At 51.7% G+C, this 20,218-nt stretch overlaps 1 protein-coding gene across 2 annotated transcripts in view; it reads left to right on the top strand.

The window, feature by feature from the left end:
* LOC311185314 (sodium- and chloride-dependent GABA transporter 2) overlaps positions 1-18,499 on the top strand; it is a gene marked incomplete at its 5' end in the record, with an annotated part of 31,662 nt that extends 13,163 nt beyond the window's left edge. Inside the window, 12 exons of one of the 2 annotated variants that reach the window (XM_084255948.1) lie at positions 350-490; positions 4,043-4,127; positions 4,741-4,873; positions 5,724-5,858; positions 11,841-11,944; positions 12,780-12,904; positions 14,610-14,722; positions 14,975-15,112; positions 15,837-15,939; positions 16,396-16,496; positions 17,888-18,058; positions 18,334-18,499. In XM_084255948.1, coding sequence (XP_084112074.1) covers positions 350-490; positions 4,043-4,127; positions 4,741-4,873; positions 5,724-5,858; positions 11,841-11,944; positions 12,780-12,904; positions 14,610-14,722; positions 14,975-15,112; positions 15,837-15,939; positions 16,396-16,496; positions 17,888-18,058; positions 18,334-18,462 — 1,478 coding nt within the window. In that variant the 3' untranslated portion in view covers positions 18,463-18,499. The remainder of the gene's footprint in view (positions 1-349; positions 491-4,042; positions 4,128-4,740; positions 4,874-5,723; positions 5,859-11,840; positions 11,945-12,779; positions 12,905-14,609; positions 14,723-14,974; positions 15,113-15,836; positions 15,940-16,395; positions 16,497-17,887; positions 18,059-18,333) is intronic. The other variant, XM_084255949.1, reaches the window with a different exon arrangement.
* Positions 18,500-20,218: the final 1,719 nt, after the last annotated feature.

The following is a 20,218-nucleotide window of genomic DNA, read 5'->3' as shown; positions in this document are numbered from 1 at the left end:
TCTTTATGTTTCAGAAAAATAATCCAGAGATTATTGGAATAATCTAAGAGAATCCTGATATTAGTCTTGCACATTTAGAAAATAACTTTGTGCTGGTGAACATCCAGAGCTGAGTAAAGGTGGTAGCGCCCAGGAAGCTGGGGCAGTCCAGCAGGAGAAAGAGAGAAAACTCCCTCTCTCACCTGGCAAGGGCTGCTGGGGATGGGAGTTGCTGGCCAGGAGCCTCGCCCCAGCACGTCTTGTTTTAGAATGCTGACGGAGACACGCTAGCCCTCTTCTAGGCAGGGGTGGGTGCTGTGTGAGAAATCTGTCGGCAGTTCCCAGCCCAATCCTGCAGTTCCCCCTCCAGGCATCGGCTATGCCTCCCAGGTGATCGTCATCCTCCTCAACTTTTATTACATCGTTGTTCTGGCCTGGGCCCTCTTCTACCTCGCCAGCAGCTTCACCACGGACCTGCCCTGGGGAAGCTGCAATCATGAGTGGAATACAGGTAAGGACATCTCCCCACGGGGTTCATTTCCTCCCTTTGCTCTACCACACTTACCAAAGTGGAAGGTCCTTATGTCCCAGCAACCCAGTCCCCAGCCTTAACTGGGGACACACTGCCAGGTAGGCCAGGGAGATCTTCCACCAAAGATAAGAGCAAGAATTCACCAACATCACAGGCGACAAGCTCAGTCTTTTTAAAAAAGAAATGCATGTATTAGGCAAATCAACTCATCTATTATGAATTCATTTATTATGCAAATAGAACTGATTTCCTTTTATGTAGTTTAGGCAGTTATTTCCATCTGAAATATGATTTGTTTGATGTGTGTATGTGTGGTTTGGTTATTTTTTTTTCTTCTCATGTCTTCCTTCTGATACTATTTTAGGTCTTTTTTTTTTTAAGATTTACTTTTTTATGCATATAAGAGCTGGGGTACAGGCCAGAGATGCAGGGGGTGAGAGGATTCACGAAAGACAGAGTGGGGAACAGAACAGGCAGATTGACCAAAGTACACTGCTGAGGGGAGCAGCCGGTGAGTCAGGAGAAGTCTGCTCTGCCATGTGGGTTGCTCCCTGGCCCGCCGGGAATCGAACTCGTGCTGCAGAGGCTGCGGACAGCTTCATAGTGCAGTGCTTAACCTCTTGAGCCACCAGGGAGGCCCTATTTTAGGTCTTTTCAACTCACAAGTCACGAGTACTCTCCAATATGGCTACATGTGCTCAGTGAACACCTGAAATGTGGCCAGTGTGTGAGGAACTGAATTTTAAAGTTTTTATTTCATTTCTGTGAATTTAAATGTAAAGAGCCATCTGCGGCTAGTAGCCGCCCTACTGGAAACAGCACAGGTGGTGAGCCTGCTGGGCGCGGCCTGCTTGGACCCTCAGCACCACATCTCCCTCATTCTCCAGAATCTCCCGGGCAGAGAAGGCCGGTCAGTGAGGCCCTGTCTGTGCAGTGGTTTGTTTGCTCTTGTTCAGCTAAGTTCCTCGGGGCTGAACTGAACTGAAGTTTGAATCCTTCACTTTGCCAGGGAAGCACTTTCTCTGTGCCAGCGGTTAGCCTGATACTCAAGGCTCTTCTTGTCCCCAAACGTTACCTCCCCTTCCAGGCGTTCTCTTGCGGGATCTCCACCACCAACCCCATTCCCATTTTCCAAGTGTAAGTCAGATCTTAGAGATACATCTTCTGCTATTCAAAAATTCATTAAGTTCTTCTCCAATGTGTCTGAGTGCCTACCCTGACCCCTATCCTGACCCCTGACCTTGCCTTTTGTCTGCTTGTTGGTCTTTTTCTCACTGATCTTCAGGGCAGAAAATGTGTGTTCATCTTTGTCACCATTGTACCGAGCAGAGTGCTGGCTACATCCTAAGTACTCAAAAATATTTGTTGAGGGAGTCAAGTTTTTAAAGCAAAATCACTCTGGCTGCTGTGTGGAGACTTGACTAGGGAGACAAGAGTTGAAACTGGAGGCCACTTAGGGAGCCAGGAGATGTCAACACCCTGCTCCGGGGCAGGGGAGGGAAGGGGGTGGTGAGAATGAGAAGGGTCAGCTCCTAGATTTTTTTTAAAGATTTATTTATTTATGCATACAAGAGTTAGGGTACAGGCCAGAGATGTGGAAGGTGAGAGGATTCACCAGAGACAGAGTGGGGAACAGAACAGGCAGACTGAAATACACTGCTGAGGCAGCGGGTGAGACAGACGTCTGCTGTGCCATGTGGGTTGCTTCCTGGTCGGCTGGGGATCAAACTCATGCTGCAGAGGCTGCGGATTCCTTCATAGTCTGGTGTTTAACCCCTTGCACCACAAGGGAGGCCCCAGCTCCTAGATATTTTAAGGGTGGAAAGCTACCTTTGCTGAGCCAGATGCTGGCTCTCATTAGCCATTGAAAATCTCTGACAGGCCATTTCTAAGTAGATTCACTTTCTTCATGTCCATAATGGGAGAAAGCTCTGTCTAGTATTTACCAAGATTATTGTATCAATAAAATGTCAAAAAGATCGTGAGCGTTCTGTGAAACTCCCGAGTCATAGACAGATAATACTCAATACTAAAAGAGCCTGTGACAGCCGTGTTCTTATTTCACCCTCCCATCAGTTCTACAAACGCATGTTCTTGTGCACATTACAGAGGTGATGGGAGTGAGACACCTGCACAGGAAGATCAGGAGCAGAGCTTTCTGGCTGGTCCCTGGGGTGCCTGTGCTTCTGGCCACCTGCTGTGTCACTTCCCCAGGGGCACACTTATTACTCCTCAAAGCTGTGACTTTATACAGGACAGTAAAATAAAAATATTCCTGGTCAGATGTTTCCAGCGTATGATGGTTCAACTTGTAATTTTTGACTTTATGATAGTATGAAAGTGACATCCATTGTGAAAACTGTACTTGAAATACTGAACTTTGGGGCCTCCCTGGTGGCACAAGGGGTTAAGTCTCAGCACAAGTTCGATCTCCAGCCAGGGAGCTGACCCAAATGACACAGCAGACCTCTCCTGTCTTGACTGTTGCTCCCTTCAGTGTATTTCAGTAGATCTGCCTGTTCGGCTCCCCAGTCTCTCTGGTGAATCCTTTCACCCCTACACCTCTGGCCTGTACCCCAGTTCTTGCATGCATAAATAAATAAATCTTTTTTTAAAAGAAGAAATACTGAGCTTTGTCTTGTCCTGGGTTGGCTGGGTGAGATGAGATATTCTCCTGCGACTGGGCAGCGGCCATGACTCCCAGCTCCCAGCCAGGGGTGTGATCATGAGGGCAAACAGCCCATATTCATAGATGGCTGTTCACTGTCAGTTCAGTAGTCAATAAATAGCATGAGATGTATTATAACACATGCATTATATTAGATGATTTTGCCCAGTTGTAATGAATGGAAGGCAGGCTTGACTGAGCTATGCTGCTTGGTTAAACCTTTCAACTTAGGTTGGATTTATCAGGATGTAACCCCATGGTAAGCCAAGGGTGATCTGTAGTTTGAAGAAGATGTCCTGAAGAACAGCCTTGCTGATACTGTCTCATCATACTTTGGTAAGAATAGGTATCCAGGGCCTCCCCCGGGGCGCAGTGGTTGAGTGCTGGGTTGCGAAGCTGCCTGAGGCCTCTGCAGTGCCTGTTCGACCCCCGGCTGCTCCCCGGCCACTGGAGGAGGGTCCCACATGGCACGCAGACCTCTCCTGCCGCCCGCTGCTCCCCTCAGCAGTGGACTTCGGTCCTTCTGCCTGCTCTGCTCCCCGCTCTGGCTCTGGTGAATTCTCTCACCCTCCCGCGCTTCTGACTGTACCCAGTGCTTGTATAAACAAAAAACAAACAAACAAACAAATAAATAAAACATGCTTCTATATAAAAAAAAAAACTTTAAAAAAAGAGTAGGTATCCAAACACTTAGACGTGCACATGTTATTATGTATTTGAAGGAACTTTGTACAGACAACTTCAGCCCAGTTCCTGCCAGATCCCTTCCTCCCCATTCTCCTAAATTTCACCCCTTGCTCTGCGTCAGGCCAATATGGGTTAATGACCTTTCTTTTTCTTCCTTTGCTGGGACCTGTGGCTAGAACACTGTGTCGAGTTCCAGAGGACCAACGGTTCCCTGAATGTGACCACCGAGAACGCCACCTCGCCCGTCATCGAGTTCTGGGAGTGAGTGAGGCCCTTTCCACAAGCCAGCAAGGGCTGTGTGTTTGAAAGAAGGCTGGAGAGGGACGGCCGGGCGGTCAGGCTGTGGCCACTCTCAATGAGCAGGGAGGGAAGAATTTCGTCTCCTTCCTTGATGGCCCTGTCACCTAAGTGGCTTTTTCTTTGTGGTCTTTGTGGTGAATGCACCACTGGCTTCAGTAAAAGAATCTTGCAACTCTTCCCTGCCTGAGCCTGCCTTCCCTCCCTCTGCCCCCCCTCCCCAATAGGTGTTGCATGCACAGGTGTGTCCTCACTCCAGCTACCTCCTCTCTTGAGCTGCATGTGCATTGCCTTGATATTCATCTATGGCATAAGGCCTAATATCAAAACATCTAGGGCATAAGGAAATGTTTGCTTCTAGGTTGAATTGGTACTTGGCTTCCTAGAGCATATTTACCTGGAAACAGTCTGTATTTCCCTCCCTTACATCTACCCCCACTCTGGATAAAGCTGAGTGAAAATAACTATCAAACCTCTGCACAGTGGCCTGCAGACCTGGCTTCACTGCTGAGACATGCTGGCTGCAAAACCAAGGCTGGCAGCAAAAGTGGAGCCCAGCTTCCCATTCTTTCTCCAGGAGGCGGGTGCTGAAGATCTCCGATGGCATCCAGCACCTGGGGGCCCTGCGCTGGGAGCTGGCCCTGTGCCTCCTGCTGGCCTGGGTCATCTGCTACTTCTGCATCTGGAAGGGGGTCAAGTCCACAGGCAAGGTTGGTGTTGGAGAGCTCATGGGTCCCCATTCCAGGTCAGGACTAGAGGGAAATGATCACACATGGGTTTCTTCCATGATCCTGTGCCTCTCCTGGGTTCTATCGAAGGTGCTTCCAGTATTTGGGAAATTAAGAGAGAAAGAGAAAATGGCAGGAAGGACACATCCAGAGGAATATGGCTTCGGAATGTATCTTGTGTACGAACACATTACAAATTGAACACAGTTTATGGCTCCCGATTTCATATACTAGTTCTTTGGAAATAATAATAATAATAATAATAATAATAATAATAATAATTCTGTTAAGAATATTAATCTCAAAATGATTCTCAGTCAACCCTAGAATTTTGGGGGATTCTTCCCCAGAGTGTGTAGGGTTTTAGAGAATATTCTGAGTTCTTCTGGACTCTTGCCCTGGAGGCCTCTGTCAAGGCTTCCTTCCTAATCTGGCAGCCTGGTTGTACAAAGCTCTGAGCTCCGTGAGGACCAGGATCAAGGTTACAGATCTTCTCACACCTAGTAACCCTTTCCGTAGTCCCACGCACACTGGTTGGGAGAATACCTAAATTCATTCAGTCACTCAACAAATATTTACTGAGTCTGTGTCTGGGGGAGAGATGGTGCTCTAAGCTGAAGGGAGGGAGGGAGAAGGGAGGCTGTGGCTCAGGCAGAGGGGAGATGGAACTGAATGGCTGCAAGGGGAGAAGGAGGGAGCCCAAGAGGAACTCCCTTTGACCTCTTCCCTGGGGTGGGGAGCTCCTGCCTTCTGTCTCTACTGGGTGGGGGGGGGGCTCCAGTCCCCTCCTTCCTAACTTACAAGTTCGCTTCTCTCACCTGCCCCTGCCCAGGTGGTGTACTTCACAGCCACATTCCCTTACCTCATGCTGGTGGTCCTTTTAATTCGAGGGGTGACACTGCCTGGGGCAGCCCAAGGAATTCAGTTTTACCTGTACCCAAACCTCACCCGTCTGTGGGATCCCCAGGTAAGAAGCCCCAGGCAAGGGCCAGCACTGCCTGGAGGCCTGGGAGCCGCAGGCCTTCTCTCACTCTGGTTGGGAATGCCTGCTGCTGGGAAGGGGTCTGCAGACATCTGTTAGCAGTTGCTTGTGGTCCCCTTCCTTGGGTCACCGCTGCTAGGGAACCCAGAAGCCCCCGAGGCCCTAGTAATGTTTCTCAAGGGTTGTAAATATGTCATTGTCTTTAATCATGAGTCATACCCCTTCCCCCACCATCTATCCATCCCCTTTTGGCATTATTTCTCTTGGTTATCTTATCTCTTACAGAGTTTCCTCTCTGTTTCTTAAGCCTTTACCAGCACCCTCTGGTTCCGCCCCTCTGCCCACAGGCCCGCTGACCCACACCTCGCCCAGCCCCCAACCCTTCCCCGCACCAGCTGGGCTGGTGTAGAGTTTCCTGTGGGTTGTCAGAGGCCTCTGCCTCTCCCCACCTTCCTTCACCGCCCATACTCTGCCACAGCCTAGAACAGGGTGGGGTGGTGCTGCTTGCTAGCCAGAGGGGTTTGTGAAGCAAGGCCTAAAATAAGAACTCGCCCTCTAAGGGGTTCTCTGTTTGGCAGCCATTTTGAAAGCTGGCAAAGCCAGGAGGTGTCAAGGGCCAGAGGGGAGCGTGGGTAAGTGCCACCCCAGAGCCCCCAAAATTTATTATCCACTGTGTACCCTGCCTCTGCCTCCCTGGCACAGCAGTCACCCTCCCTGGGGAGCTGTGTGCAATGTAGAGATCCTCCCCTTGGGTGCTGGTTGAAGGAGAGAGACTATATGAACATGTCCCTGAGATGACTTAGGGCAGGAGGCTCCCAGCAGAGAGAAGACTAATAATCAAACGGCTTTCCAAGCATTTAAAAATAGCAAGGCACAACACATCCACAGCTGAGAGAGTGAGAGGAAAGGGGGTGGCACACGTTTCCATAGTTCCCCTTTGAGGTTGAGGACCCCAGTTCACAGACAAACAACATTTCCCCCTTGTGCAGAATTTGGGGTGATCCAGCAGCTGAATTGTTCTCGTTTCCCAGCCAGTCCTGAGTTCTGGGTTGCCAGAAACAGCCACCCCCTCCCCATGGAGTCGAGTGGCCTTGCAGCCTAGGTATTTGTCATTGATCTTCTGATGGGTCATGAGCTTATACCCCATTTCTTAGATATAATAGGCCGGTGGCTACTGCTCATTTCTGCACAAGCACAGGCTGCACCCGGGCTTGGGAGCCAAGTGTAGAATCAACTATTCAAGCTAGGACCCAAGAGATCATCCAGGGCAAACTCCTCATGACACAGGTGCGCAAACATGGCCCAAGGGCACACTGCAAATAAGTGGCCAAACAAGTGTACTTATTTTGTGAATTTTAAGTTCTTTGTCTTATCTGCAGCCAAAGGGATGTGATGGATAGTAGATAACAAGCAGGAGGTTGTGGGGCAGGTGAAGATTTGCCTTCATTCTCTATGCAAGGGTGGTTCTGGAGCAGCAGAGCTGTGAAAAGCCGGCCTTTGTGTGGGCGCCAGGCTGGGAAGGAGGGACTCACTCAAGCAGGGAGACAGGGGTCCGTTTTTCTGGAACTGATTTATGGCTTCTGTGACCAATGCCCTATTTTGTCCTGACCAGCTATTTCTAGCTAAGAGCTATTGAGTGCTTACCTTGTCCCTGGCACTGCTGACAGGTTTGCATGCATTGTTACTGCTAATCCTCACAGCGGAGCAGTGAGGTATCTCCATCTTATAGGTAAGGAAATTAAGGCCTAGAGAGTTTGAAGAATGTTCCATCTTCACATCTGTAAGTAGAATCCAGGTTTGACTGATGATGAACCCCACACCCTGTGGGATCTCTTGGTCTCTGCTCATCACCACAGTGCACTTGTTCAGCCAAAATTCATCGAGCATCTATTATGTGCCTCCACTGTTCTAGATGTGGTGTTTGTTACAAAACAGCATCCAGCAACTGTGAAGAAAGTTGATCAGATAATCTTTAACTCAGAGAGTTAATAAGGCCATAATTCTGTGTCTGGGCCCTGCAGGGAATAAGAGTTCTTTGAATCCACTCTCTAGGATACCATCCTTCCAAGCTGGCTGTAGCAACCTGTCTTCCCCGCCCTCGGAGGCTGCAAGGAGAGAAACATTTCAAGAGCCAGCCTTAGTCCGGAGCTTCCGAGTGACCTTTTTTGCCACCTGGTCCTGGCCCCATGCTGCAGCTGGGCTTTGTTGTCAGTGAACAGGGCAGCACCCCCAGGGCCAGTGCCCTGCCAGGGCCCTAATTGAACACAGTTCACACTCCCTAGGAAGTGTGATCATTCCAGCTGGCATTCGCCTGGCACTTGAGAAAGGTGCAAGATTCCTGCTGGCAGCACAAAGACCAAAGACTTTGTTTTGCTCTGTCTGGCAAGCACCGGGTCAGGGTCAGGGAGTGGGAGCCAAGAGGAGGCCATGCTGGTTGTGTCTCTTATCTTTCTCTCTGGGACAGGTTGCCTCTCCTGTGATTGTCACATGGGGAAGGGCCTCCTGACACTCAGACTCACTGGTGCACTGTGTGCGTCCCCACACGCTGTTTCTCTCCCTGCACCTTCTGTCTGTTCTGCTGAACTTTGGTAGATCGATAAGGGCAGGTGCTGGAGGTAGGGTGTCCAAAGAGCTCTCACTGAACTTTTTAAATCTCTGTGTTAAGCTATTCTAATAAAAGGTTACTTTAGGCAGGAGGTGGGAAGCACTGATGACAGTAAGCCTTTTCATTTTTATATTTTTGAGACGTGTCACTTCCTGGTCACTGAAACGTGACTTGCTTTTTAAAAATAACAGCAACAGCAAACATTAGGACTGGCCGACACAGTCATTACGTGCCTACTATCCGCCAGGTGCTGCACTACCGCACGACAGTTTAATCCTCACATTAACCCTGTGAGTTAGCATTTGCTTCATTTTACAGACAAAGGGACTCAGGTTTAGACAACTTTATTGCCTCAAACCACAAAACTAGCATGTGAGGGAGCTTGGGTTTTCACACCAAGTGGTCTTTTGGAATCTGCCATTTTCTAGAAATTATGAATTAGTTGGGAGTGTGAAGAGCAGCTTTTTATTATTCCAGAATTATTCCAGAAGGTGGGATAGGAAATAAATAATTACACATGTGTTAAGCAATTCCCTTGTTGTTATACCCATTTTCCTGACGAGAAAAGTGAGGTTCAGTGACTTGCCTAAGAGCACACAGCAACAGTTGACTTAGGAATCGAACCCTGGCCAATTTGACTCCAAAGCCCAAGCTTTTCCATTACACGCTATTACCTTCCTAAATACAGTGATTATTGATGATCCCTGGAGTTGCTCCCCATCTTCCTTTGTCCCCCCTCTTCCTCCCCCAAGACCTCATTTTTACTCATACTCCATCAGGTGTTTTTCACACTTGGTTTTTCTTGCCCAAGCCAAAGATGCATTGGAGCTTTGTTCCAGAAACCAGGGCTCCCTGGATGGGCAGGACTGTTGCCTGTGGTGGGAACAGAACAGCTGGCCCTGCTTGTTCCTTCAGCCCTTCTTCTGACCCCATTCCTTGCCCCCATCCCAGCAGGCTCCCCAGGCAGCAGCTGTGCAGAGAGCTGGAACTTGCCAAGCTCCCCATGAGCAGACTTTGGTCTTAGGCACTGTATCTGACCCTTGAACTCTGATCTCTCAGCCCTCCTGCTGCATTTTTCTCTGTTCTCATTAACCTCCCACTCCAGTCTCAGGCTGTCCCCCTCAGGGTGAAATGAACCGCCAAGTCACAATTTTTCTTTTTTTTTCCCTTCCCAAGTCCAAATTCATAAAACTTTCATAATTGTGGATTTGCTCCCCACCTGCCTAGATCTGGGCAGCCACACAGTGTCTTGGGGGGACTTGAGGGTTTCCTTGGAAACTTGTGGGTCAGTCTGCATTGTGTCCTGCTTGGGGCCCCAGAAGCAAACACCCAAGGCCAGGCAGGTTCTTGGGCCATCTCCTGGGTGACTAGTTCTGGAGAGATCACCTGATCTCACTCTGGGAAGGATCCATGAGGCCTCAGACAGATAAGCATGTCTCCACTTCCTTACCTTCTCTGACCGGAGTAAATCCTCGCTGTACCAGTGCTCAGAACCTCTTGCCGTGAGATCTCGTCTTGATAACCTGCGTGAGGCAGGAACAAGAGAACTGAATGACCCTCAGATCAGGGGTCATTAGGTTTTCTTGAGGTGACTGTCCTCACAGTATCTGTGGGGCAGCATTTAGTAGAGAAAGTAGAGAAGGAGCAGACAGAGTACCCAAGGCCTCTCCTCACGCTGGTGGTGCAACCAAATTTTACAAGCACTGCCCTTTTCTTGACCTCAGACTCTTGGCTTCTTGACCTCTTGCCTGTCCTTTCCTTCCCTAGCTTCTGCAGTGAAGCTGTCACCCTCTTTCCTTTGCCCACTTTAATTTCCCCTCAAGTTAAAAAAAAGTTTCCCCACTGCTGTGCTATCTCCTTGCTAGTCCTGACCCCTTCTGGGCCTTTCTCTGTGCCTCTTGCCACCACGGACCACTTTTTCCTGGTGGAAATTCCCGTACATCTTGGGAAATGGCTTCACGGTGCGCAGAAGGCACAAAGGATAGAGACAATCTCCTTTGCTCGTCACCATCCTTCCCTGCTGTGTCCTATTTCTGCAGAAGTGGAAATATAACAAGAGCTGCCAGTCCTCTGGGGCTGGGGGCGGTGACCCCTGCAAGTATAGGATCACCGGGGAAAGGGAAAATAATCCAGGTTTCTGGCTTCTTCAGACCTAAAGACACAGCGTCTCCACCAGGGATGCTGGCTGAGGAATCGGGGTGCTTCTGGGATAGTCAGCCTGCTAGTGGGCTGAGGACAGCGAGCTTTGATGGGGGTGAGTGTGATGGGAGAGAGTGAGGGAGCACAAGGGCGGTGGTGAGGGTTAGGGAGAGCAGGCAGGGGCTGAGGAGCTTTGGACAAAAAGAAGCTACGGCTTTGTCACCTGTAGGCATTGGGGGTCTAGTATTAGTGGATGGAAAGGGGAGCCCTTTGGGGGGCTACTAGGCAAAAGACAAGAGTCAGGGAGCACAGAGATATTGGAAATATTCACACACCTGCCTGGGATGTGTCCTTGGCTTGATGCCCCCTTGTGGTGCTCACGTCCCCTGAAGGCAGCGGGTGCCTGGGCGGGTCTGCAGCCAAATCTGCAGGACGGCCTGGTCCTGCTGGCCTCGATGTTCTTGCTCTTTGGGATGTTGTTCTAGCTGTTAAATCTAAATCATAACATGCGCAGCCTGGGCGAGCCAGCTGAGATAATAACAGTCACAACGACCCCCGTGTGTAGCTGGAGAGCTATTTCCCCCAAGGAGTACAAAGCCCTTTGCAGATGTACTTCTGTTCATCCTCTTGCCTGTTTGTGAGCTGAGGATTATTCTTCCTGTTTGCCAGACACGGAGTTTTGAGGGATGAAGCTACGTGCTTCTGAGGGCACTCGAGAGCCTGTCCCTGAATTCCTTCCCAGCTGGCCCCACAGCCAGGAGAGCCTACGAGAGAAGACCCTGGGGACAGAAGGGAGGCTTTGTCTCCATGAATCCTCTCACCCCTGCACCTCTGGCCTGTACCCCAGTTCTTGTACGGCCTGTACCCCAGTTCTTGTATGCATAAATAAATAAATCTTTATATAAAAAAATAAAGACGAGGTGTCAGATCCAGCTTAGTTCCCAGCTTAGGGCAGTACCCACCGTGCCCATACCTCTGCCGCGGGTCCATCAATCTTCTTTGCATGCCTCATGCCTAACGCCCTCCTGCTCATGCCCAAGAATTCCCATCTGGGGGCCCAGGGGGTAGAGCCCACAGGGGAGAGCTGTGTGGCTGGGAAGCCCGCATGGGCACTCGCCGTCCCTAGCCAGTGCCCAGCCCACCCACATGCCTGTGTCCTTCCGAGGAGGCTCAACTGGCCTGGTTTTCTCGGGGTGCAGCTTTCTTGCCTTTTCCCTGATTAGGTGTGGATGGACGCGGGCACCCAGATCTTCTTCTCCTTCGCCATCTGTTTAGGGTGCCTGACGGCCCTCGGCAGCTACAACAAGTACCACAACAACTGCTACAGGTGACCGGGGGAGCGGGGTCAGAGCCCCAAACCTGCACCCCTCTGCTGTCCCTCTGGCTATACTAGATCAGGGGTGATTTGGAGGGTACAGCAGCTCATGGAGTTCTGCACTCCCCAACCCCTGCCTTCACCCCACTTTTTAGTCCCCCAGGGCTGCCAGGAGCTGAAAGGAGCCATGTGCAGCAAGGGCAGAGGGTAACTCTAAGGGCTGGGTTGTTGGGGAAACCACTGCAGGGGCCTGGCCCCTCGGGCTGTATAAGTAGCCGGGGAAGGAACCAGAGAGCCAAGCTGTGCAGCTGAGTCCACTTGCCCCAGCAGACACTGAATCCTTACTGTTTTCACCTTGACCCTTTCCACCTCAGGTTTCCCCCTGAGGCCTACCTGGCTCATACTCAGAAATTTAAAGCCAATTTTAATATTGGCAGGAAAAAATCCCATCATGTGTTTCAAAATCAAATCTAGGTGACTAGGGATGACTTGTTTTTGGGATTATGGATGCCTGTGCCCCCTCCATCAGTAGCCCTGACCGACCTGGGTCAAAGCTGTCATGTCCCAAGAGGTGTGTCAGTCAGTGGGGGAGGGGCAACTGCGTGCCAGCCTGTCACGTTTAGATTCATGGTTTACCTTCTAGAACCTCATTCCTCAGGACGACCTTGATTTACTCCTGGTCTGAGCTAGCGGAGGGGGCACAGGCTGCAGACCCCAGCCCTCATGTGCATCTGAATTCTGTAACAGCCTGCCTATCCACAGGAGGGGCCATGGGCTCTGGGGGTGCAAGACATGGGCAGCCCCTTTCTAGCCCACTCATGCTCACCCTCCCCGCCCTGTCCCACAGGGACTGCCTGGCCCTCTGCTTCCTCAACAGCGGTACCAGCTTCGTGGCCGGCTTTGCCATTTTCTCCATCCTGGGCTTCATGTCTCAGGAGCAGGGGGTGCCCATCTCTGAGGTGGCCGAGTCAGGTGAGTGTTGTTGGGGAGCCGTGGATTCTGGGAGCTTTGTTAGCTGTGGCCACCTTTCAGTGGCTGCATCCTGGAAGGCCTGGGGGATGACTTCAACAGTAATTCCAGCTTCAAGGGGTGAAAGTGTATATGGTGGACAATTTCTGCCCCACCCCTGGCCTCTGGTTCCTTACCCTAGAGGCAACCAGTGTCTGCAGTTTGTGGCAATCCTGTCAGAAACACACCAATACAATGCACAGCCATTCCTGCATGTACATATGCTTTTCTTACCCCTCCTTTTAAAAAAAACTTAAAAAAAGATTTATTTTTATTTATTTATGCATATAAGAGCTGGGGTGCAGGCCAGAGATGCTGGGGGTGAGAGGATCCACCAGAGACAGAGTGGGGAGCAGAATAGGTGGATTGACTGAAACACATGGCAGTGGGCGAGACAGGAGAGGTCTGCTGTGCCATGTGGGTCAGCTCCCTGGCCGGGATCGAACTCTTGCAGCAGTGGTTGGCAATAGCTTGATAGCGCTGAAATCATGTACCACCAGGGAGGCCCCTTATCCCTCCTTAAAGCCAGCTGATAACATGCCACTGCAGGGCTCAACCTGCCCTGTTACATTCACTTGAAAGTGTATCTCAGAGATAAGTTCATCTGGGCACATGTTCCCCTCTTAAAGACGGATGTTGTTGCTCTGCTTTGAATAAAATCAAGGACTGATCCCTTATCTGGGTGATCCCTAGATGTTTCTCTTGCTGTCCCTATTCTTGTGGCCCACTCCCGCCTTTTCTTGTAACCAGACAATTTTTCATCATAGCATTCACGAATACACACCTGTCACCCAGAATGCCAAGTGCCGGGCAACTGACATCCCTGATTCTTATTAAAAATGGTTATACTTCACTTGTATTAGGCACTGACTGGATGCCAGGCACCATGCAGGGCATTTTGCCCATGGCAGTGGTGGGAACTGTGGAGCAGGTATCCACTTGTACTATGCCCATCTCACCAGTGTGAAACCTTGAAGGTGCCATTCACCATCCAAGGTCACACGGATACTCTATATTTAAAGGAAATTTCCTATGGATGAACCCCAGTGCTGGCAGGGGACTCTGTCCCTGTCATTTGAGTCAGCTGAGAGGAACATTGACTTATTTGCAAAGATGTATATCAATGGTTCCCTGAAATTAATGCCAGTTTATTTGTGGGGTGACAGAAATGCTCTGGGTGCAGGGATGGCAAACGGGTGGCCCCAGGCCCAGCCTTGTCTTGGTGGCCTTTCTTTTGGGACCCTCTGCTTTAGAGGGACATGCCCTGATGGCCTCACTGGGACATGGTGGTTCCAGGCACATCACGCCTGACCATGTCCTCATTTCACACTGGGTCAGCTTTACAGCTGCGCAGGGCAGCCCGGCCTGGAACTCTCTTTATGTTCGAAGTCCCTGGTGTGGGGTGACAGATCTGGAGAGTGAGACCTGGGGGTTTGGGTTTCACCTTGAAGAAATGAGGGTGGTGTACTCCTTTTATATTTTCCAAAGCCTTTGGCACCCTTAGCCTCTACGCTCTGAAACAGTGGATGGTGCCTTGGGAATGTGGGGACCAGGTAGAGTCTTGGGTGTTTTTCTGGGTGAGGATGTAGTGGCGATATAATTTGGGGGGAAGCCTCCTGTGGCTCCGTGGCCCCACACGGCACAGTGTGTCCTCTGCTCGTCATTCTAGGCCCTGGCCTGGCTTTCATCGCCTACCCCCGGGCGGTGGTGATGCTGCCCTTCTCCCCTGTCTGGGCCTGCTGCTTCTTCTTCATGGTGGTGCTCCTGGGACTGGACAGCCAGGTATAAAGCGGTGGCCGCACGAGTCTGAGATGAGTGGGTGGGTGTGGGTTGGGGAGGTGAAGCAGGAGACATGAGGCCGAGCAGCTGGGGACTGGGCAGATGTCAGAGAGGACACTCAACCATGCAAGGACAGCTCCGGGGACCTGGGGTGGGGAGGCTGGCACAGCTGACCTGGGAGCAACAAGCCAGAGCTAGTAAAGGGGCTTATTCTGGGGGCTCTCTTTCCCTCCAATTCTTTTCCCTCTCATCCAGTTTGTGTGCGTAGAAAGCCTGGTGACAGCGCTGGTGGACATGTACCCCCGTGTGTTCCGCAAGAAGAACCGCAGGGAGGTCCTCATCCTGGGCGTCTCTGTCATCTCCTTCCTTGTGGGGCTGGTCATGCTCACAGAGGTGAGGGTGTGGGAGGCTTGAAGGCAGGGACTGGGGGAGGAAGAGGCCCAGGAGGACCACTGCTCCCTGCCCGGTGGAGCGGGCTGCTGTGGCTCCAGGTGGCCAGGAGGCCTTTCCAGTGTCAGGCCAAGGGACTCCCTCCTTTCCAGCCACCACAGCACCAAGAGAGGAGCCCCTTCTCTGGCCTTTGGGCACTGACCACACTTCTGGGGATGGCTGAGGAATAGTTTGTTTCCACGGGAAGCTAAGAAACATGGAAAGGATGATCAGGAAATCTTGCATTAGGAAAATCTTCCTCTCCCGCAAGATTCCATGATTTCCCAAGAAGCTGAACCAATCTCACACAGGAATGGGTGATGCTCTGTGTGATGTCTTTGGGGAAAAGGATGGAGCTGGCTCTCACCAGCTTGATGCCAGCTTGACCCTGATCCTGGTCCAAACCTGCACATATACCTTAGACTTCTGAGTCAGTCCCTAAACGTCCCAGGGATCACCTAACGATCGCTCTGTTTCATCTCTCTCCCAGCCAGAACCAATAAAAACTAACTTATTGTCTCCTATCTGCATAGGACCTTAGAGTCCCTGTGTTAGACATTTCCTCTAGCTTCTGACCCCTGTCATCTCATCAGCTCTGCTCTGTAGCCCCAGGGTATGAGAATGGAGGGGGTGGGGGTGAATCAGTTTCCTCTGGGTAAAGTCCTTTTTTCTCTCTCCTCCCGGGCAGGGCGGGATGTATGTGTTTCAGCTCTTTGATTACTATGCAGCCAGTGGCATGTGCCTCCTGTTTGTGGCCATCTTTGAATCTCTCTGTGTGGCCTGGGTTTATGGTGAGTGACCCTTCTCCCAGGTCCCAGCCCTCGCACTCACCTCCCTCCAAGGCCCTTAGACAAGAAACTGACACGCACTGCTCATCCCATCTCTTCCCCTTCTCATCCCCAAATATCTCAAGAATCCTAAATTGCTACAGTTGGGAGGGTCCCTTAGAGGTTGCCTTGTCCCCTCCCCCTCAGCCCCAAAGCAAGACCACATCCTGCTCTGTCCAAACCTTTTCAGCCCTGAACGGCCTTGGTCATCAGGACCTCTGCCTACGCCCAGTTCTGCCCACTGCCGTGCATACTAGAAATTCAGGGACAAGTTCTCTCTTGGCAGTGATCTGAAAAGACGAGCATGACGTCTTCTGTTGATTGGCCCCTGCCCGTGCTGGTCTGTGCAGCCCCACTCCTGATGCTGTGCTGCTAAGAATGTCCCTGCCCTGCCTTCCCTCCTTCTCTTCCTCATGGTAGGAGCCGGGCGCTTCTATGACAACATTGAAGACATGATTGGATACAGGCCGTGGCCTCTCATCAAATACTGTTGGCTCTTCCTCACACCGGCTGTGTGCACAGTAAGATGATCCTCAGGGGATGAAGCCAGATGAAGGGATAGAGAGGCGGTGCTGGCCGGAGGGTGGACAGGCCATTCACCCTAGAAGAGACTTCTCCCCGGGGATTGAAAATCATTTCAGATTTTCATTCATCTTCCTGTTGGAGTCTAGAAAATGCCAGCGAGATAGATTCTTCCTTTCCAATTCACAGAAGGAGAACCTGAGGTCCAGACTGTTGGGCCAACTCCACAATGTGAGTGTGAAGTGGCAGGCAGGCCTGACCCAAGGGCATGGGCTGCTCCTGTTGTAGAGCAACCCCGCTACAAAACGGGGTGCCTGACTGTGGGTCCTCACCCGCGCGCTTAAAAGGACTTATCCATGCTCTACTGCAGGCGAAAGGTTAATAAAAGGTTTATTTACAAGGGAAGGGGAAATGAGGAAATGTACAGCTCAGGGAGAAAAGTGGGAGACAAAGTTTTAAATGAGTCCTACCCCATCCGCCGATCAGGAATCCCAAAATGGCGCTCTCAGAGTTGGCCGCCAGCCAGGAGCGGTGAAGCCTGGAGGCGAGCGATGGCGAGCCAGAGAGCCCAAGGCCCACGTGTTTGGTTTTTTTATATCCAACCTGGCTGCCCAACTCCACCCTCAGGTCCCAGCCACCCTCCCCTTGGTAGTGATGGGATTTGTTTTTCCCAGAGTCTTGATGGCTTTAGTCTGGAGTGGGGGTGGAGTCCACAAAGCCTGTATGGGATTAACTCAGGACATCACTTCCCCCTAACACTCCTACTGCTACTGCTAATCCAGCAGTAATGACAGCAGCAGTTCCAGAACTCTTACCTAGTGCCTGGAACTGAGTGCTTGACATATGTTAACCCATTTAATCCTCACAAGAACTCTGTGAGGTAAGAATTACCATTATATTCGTTTTACAGATGAAACTGAAGCCAAAGAGGTGAAGCAATAGATCCAAGCTAGGACAGGACAGAGCTAGGATTCAAGCCCAGGTAGCTTGGCTCCACGGTCTGAGCCTCGAACTACTCTGTGCTGCTTCCTCTGGCTTGTCAAAGTGTCACCAGTTCCCCTGAGCACCCATGTATGCAGGGATGGGGGGTGAGGGTAGACCCCTTCTTCTGAGGTGCTCACCACCCACTGATGGTGCAGTTTCAGACACCTGATGCCTGGCAGGCACAGAGCCCTGTCCTGTCTGGAGAGCAGCCTCATGTAGGTGGCCTGGGCCACGAGCGGCCCGGGAGTGACAGGGCAGGTGACCTGCGGGGCATGTGGGCTTTGAACAGAATGCAGACTGGGGCTATAGGCCTGGGTGAGCCTGACTGCAGATCTTGGCCTGAGGTGTGGTGCAGAGGGCACACACTCTGCTCCCCAGACCTTATCTCTCTCACTCTCACCTGCAGGCCACTTTTCTCTTCTCTCTGATCAAATACACCCCACTCACCTACAACAAGAAGTACACGTACCCGTGGTGGGGAGATGCGCTGGGCTGGCTCCTGGCTCTGTCCTCCATGGTCTGCATCCCTGCATGGAGTGTCTACAAACTCAGCACCCTCAAGGGCTCCTTCAGAGAGGTAGGGAGTGTCGGGCAAAGCATCACAGGGGTAAGAAGCCCGTGGGTGGGAAATGATGATGGGTGGGCTGCCTGCGGGGGTGCAAGCTGGTGCACAGGGGCCCGAGGCAGGGGGAGAATGAGCGCTCAGAAGTCTCAGAAGGAGATTGGATGCGTCCAAGACAAACATGATCATAACATTGGTGCCTGGAGGCCAGGTGTGCCCATGGGGAGGCAGGCAGGCAGGCACTGGTGATGGGAAGCTGGCAGACTTGCGCCCATCCCTTCTCCTTGCAGAGAATTCGCCAACTTGTGTGCCCGGCTAAGGACCTGCCGCAACAGAACCAGAACCAACCAGCACCCTCTCCTCCTGCCACACCCAAGACATCACTCCTGAGACTCACAGAACTGGAGTCTCACTGCTAGGAGAGCTGCTGCCCACCTTGGAGCTGGGGAGCCAGACCGTGGGGCCACCTCCTCACCATGATTCTTTGCCCCCATCTGGGGCAGATAAGACAGAGGGGGTATTTGGGAATCCACTTTCTGAGCTGGGGCCTCCTGCCCCCAATCACAACTATGAAATGCCAGTGTCAAGAGGCATTTGACACTGAAAGGGCTTTGGGAAGTTGGGTGAGGGCCGGAGGGCGGGGTGAGAGCTCTGGCTGTGGGGCTCCTTCCCTTCGTTCCATTAAATCCATGTTCTTCCCACCCACTGGGAGCCGCTCTGCTTGGTTTCTTCTGCCTTGACCACCTGCTCACTTGAAAGTCATGGCCTCCGAGGTCAGCAGCCCTCACAGGGTTTCCTTGTGAGGGGATTGCCTTGAGAAGCAAGGGGCCAGGGCCCAGCGAGAGGCCGGGGCTTGTGGCTTCTTCCTGCCCACATTTCTCTTGCATGGCCTGGCCCGCCCTTGCTTGCTGAGACCAGGACTGTACTCCCACCAGGGCCTGGTGCCCGGGGCCATAGAGAGGGACAGTGGAGACTGCAGGCTGAGGCAGCAGGCACAGAAAATTCTGGCACAGCAGGGCACTACCCAGGCTTGGCCAGCAGAGGGACCCACTTCCTCAGGACCACCTCGCTCTTCTTCCTGGCCGCAGAAGAGGATAGACGCGATGCCTGGCGGCCAGTGTGACCACAAGGGGGTAGCACAGCCGTGACCGAGCCCTGCTTTGCTGTTAGGCCCTGAGCTGCACAGAGGAGCTCTTGGGGCTAGTTTGTAAAAACCAAGGTGGAAGGCAAAGCCTGCTGAGCTCAGGGTCCCTGGGTATGGTCGTGGTTCCTGAGGATTCCACAGGTGTGTCTCTGCAGCCTCGCCTCTAGGGTATGTGTGGAGCTGGAGCACATGTGTCTGCACGTGCGTTTGTGTGTGTGTGTGTGTGTGTGTGTGTGAACAACTGAGTACACACAGCTGCATTTCTCCCTGAATATGTGAAGGCTTAGGCAGCTTCCCGCACCCCCACCTCTGTTCAGATGGGTCTTCCGGTGCTGTTCCAGGGGACCATCCTGTGACTCTTAGAGCTGCAGACTAAGGGTGCATGACACTCCCTGGGTGATTTTCTTATTTTTTTTTTTACAAGTCAGTTAGTGGAAAATGCACTGACATCTTTGCTGGCCTTCAGGTTTTGATTTTCAGTTATTGTTGGGGAATGAATGACAGCACCCCTACTGTGACAGCAGCCCTACTGAGTGTCGGCCTGTGCTGCTCCTTCCTGGACAGTGGCGGGTTGGGCACACTCAAGTGTGCCAAGCCCAATCACAGTCCCAGACGGGAGAAGTGAATCCAGAGAAACATACTGACACTTGAGCTGCCACACCCCTGGCCTCTCCATCCACCTGATCATATTTCCAGAACATCTACTACATGGTGCTGTGTGATGCTGGTGACTCATGAAGTACTAAAAAAAGACTTATCCACAAGTTGTTACAAATGCTGTGAAAGAAAAGAGCAAAGTACTATAGAAAGAACAAGCTGGGCCCAGGGAAGAGCCTGACAAGAGCCGGGTGGCCTGTGCAGGCCCTTCTGAGGGTGGGAGGTGTGCGTGTCCATCCATGCAGCTGGTCAGAGTACAAGGGTTGGCTGGGCCTGGGCAGAGGTGTGGGCAGCTCAGGATGCTGGTGTGAGTTCTGCTGAGGAGGTTCATCATGGTGGAATGCAGTGTGGAAACAAGCCACTGGCTTAAGGCT

Source organism: Talpa europaea (genome assembly GCF_964194135.1).
Source record: "Talpa europaea genome assembly, chromosome: 15".
Classification (NCBI taxonomy): domain Eukaryota; kingdom Metazoa; phylum Chordata; class Mammalia; order Eulipotyphla; family Talpidae; genus Talpa; species Talpa europaea.
Note: the sequence above shows the minus strand (reverse complement) of the source record. Positions and strands in the feature narration are given on the sequence as shown.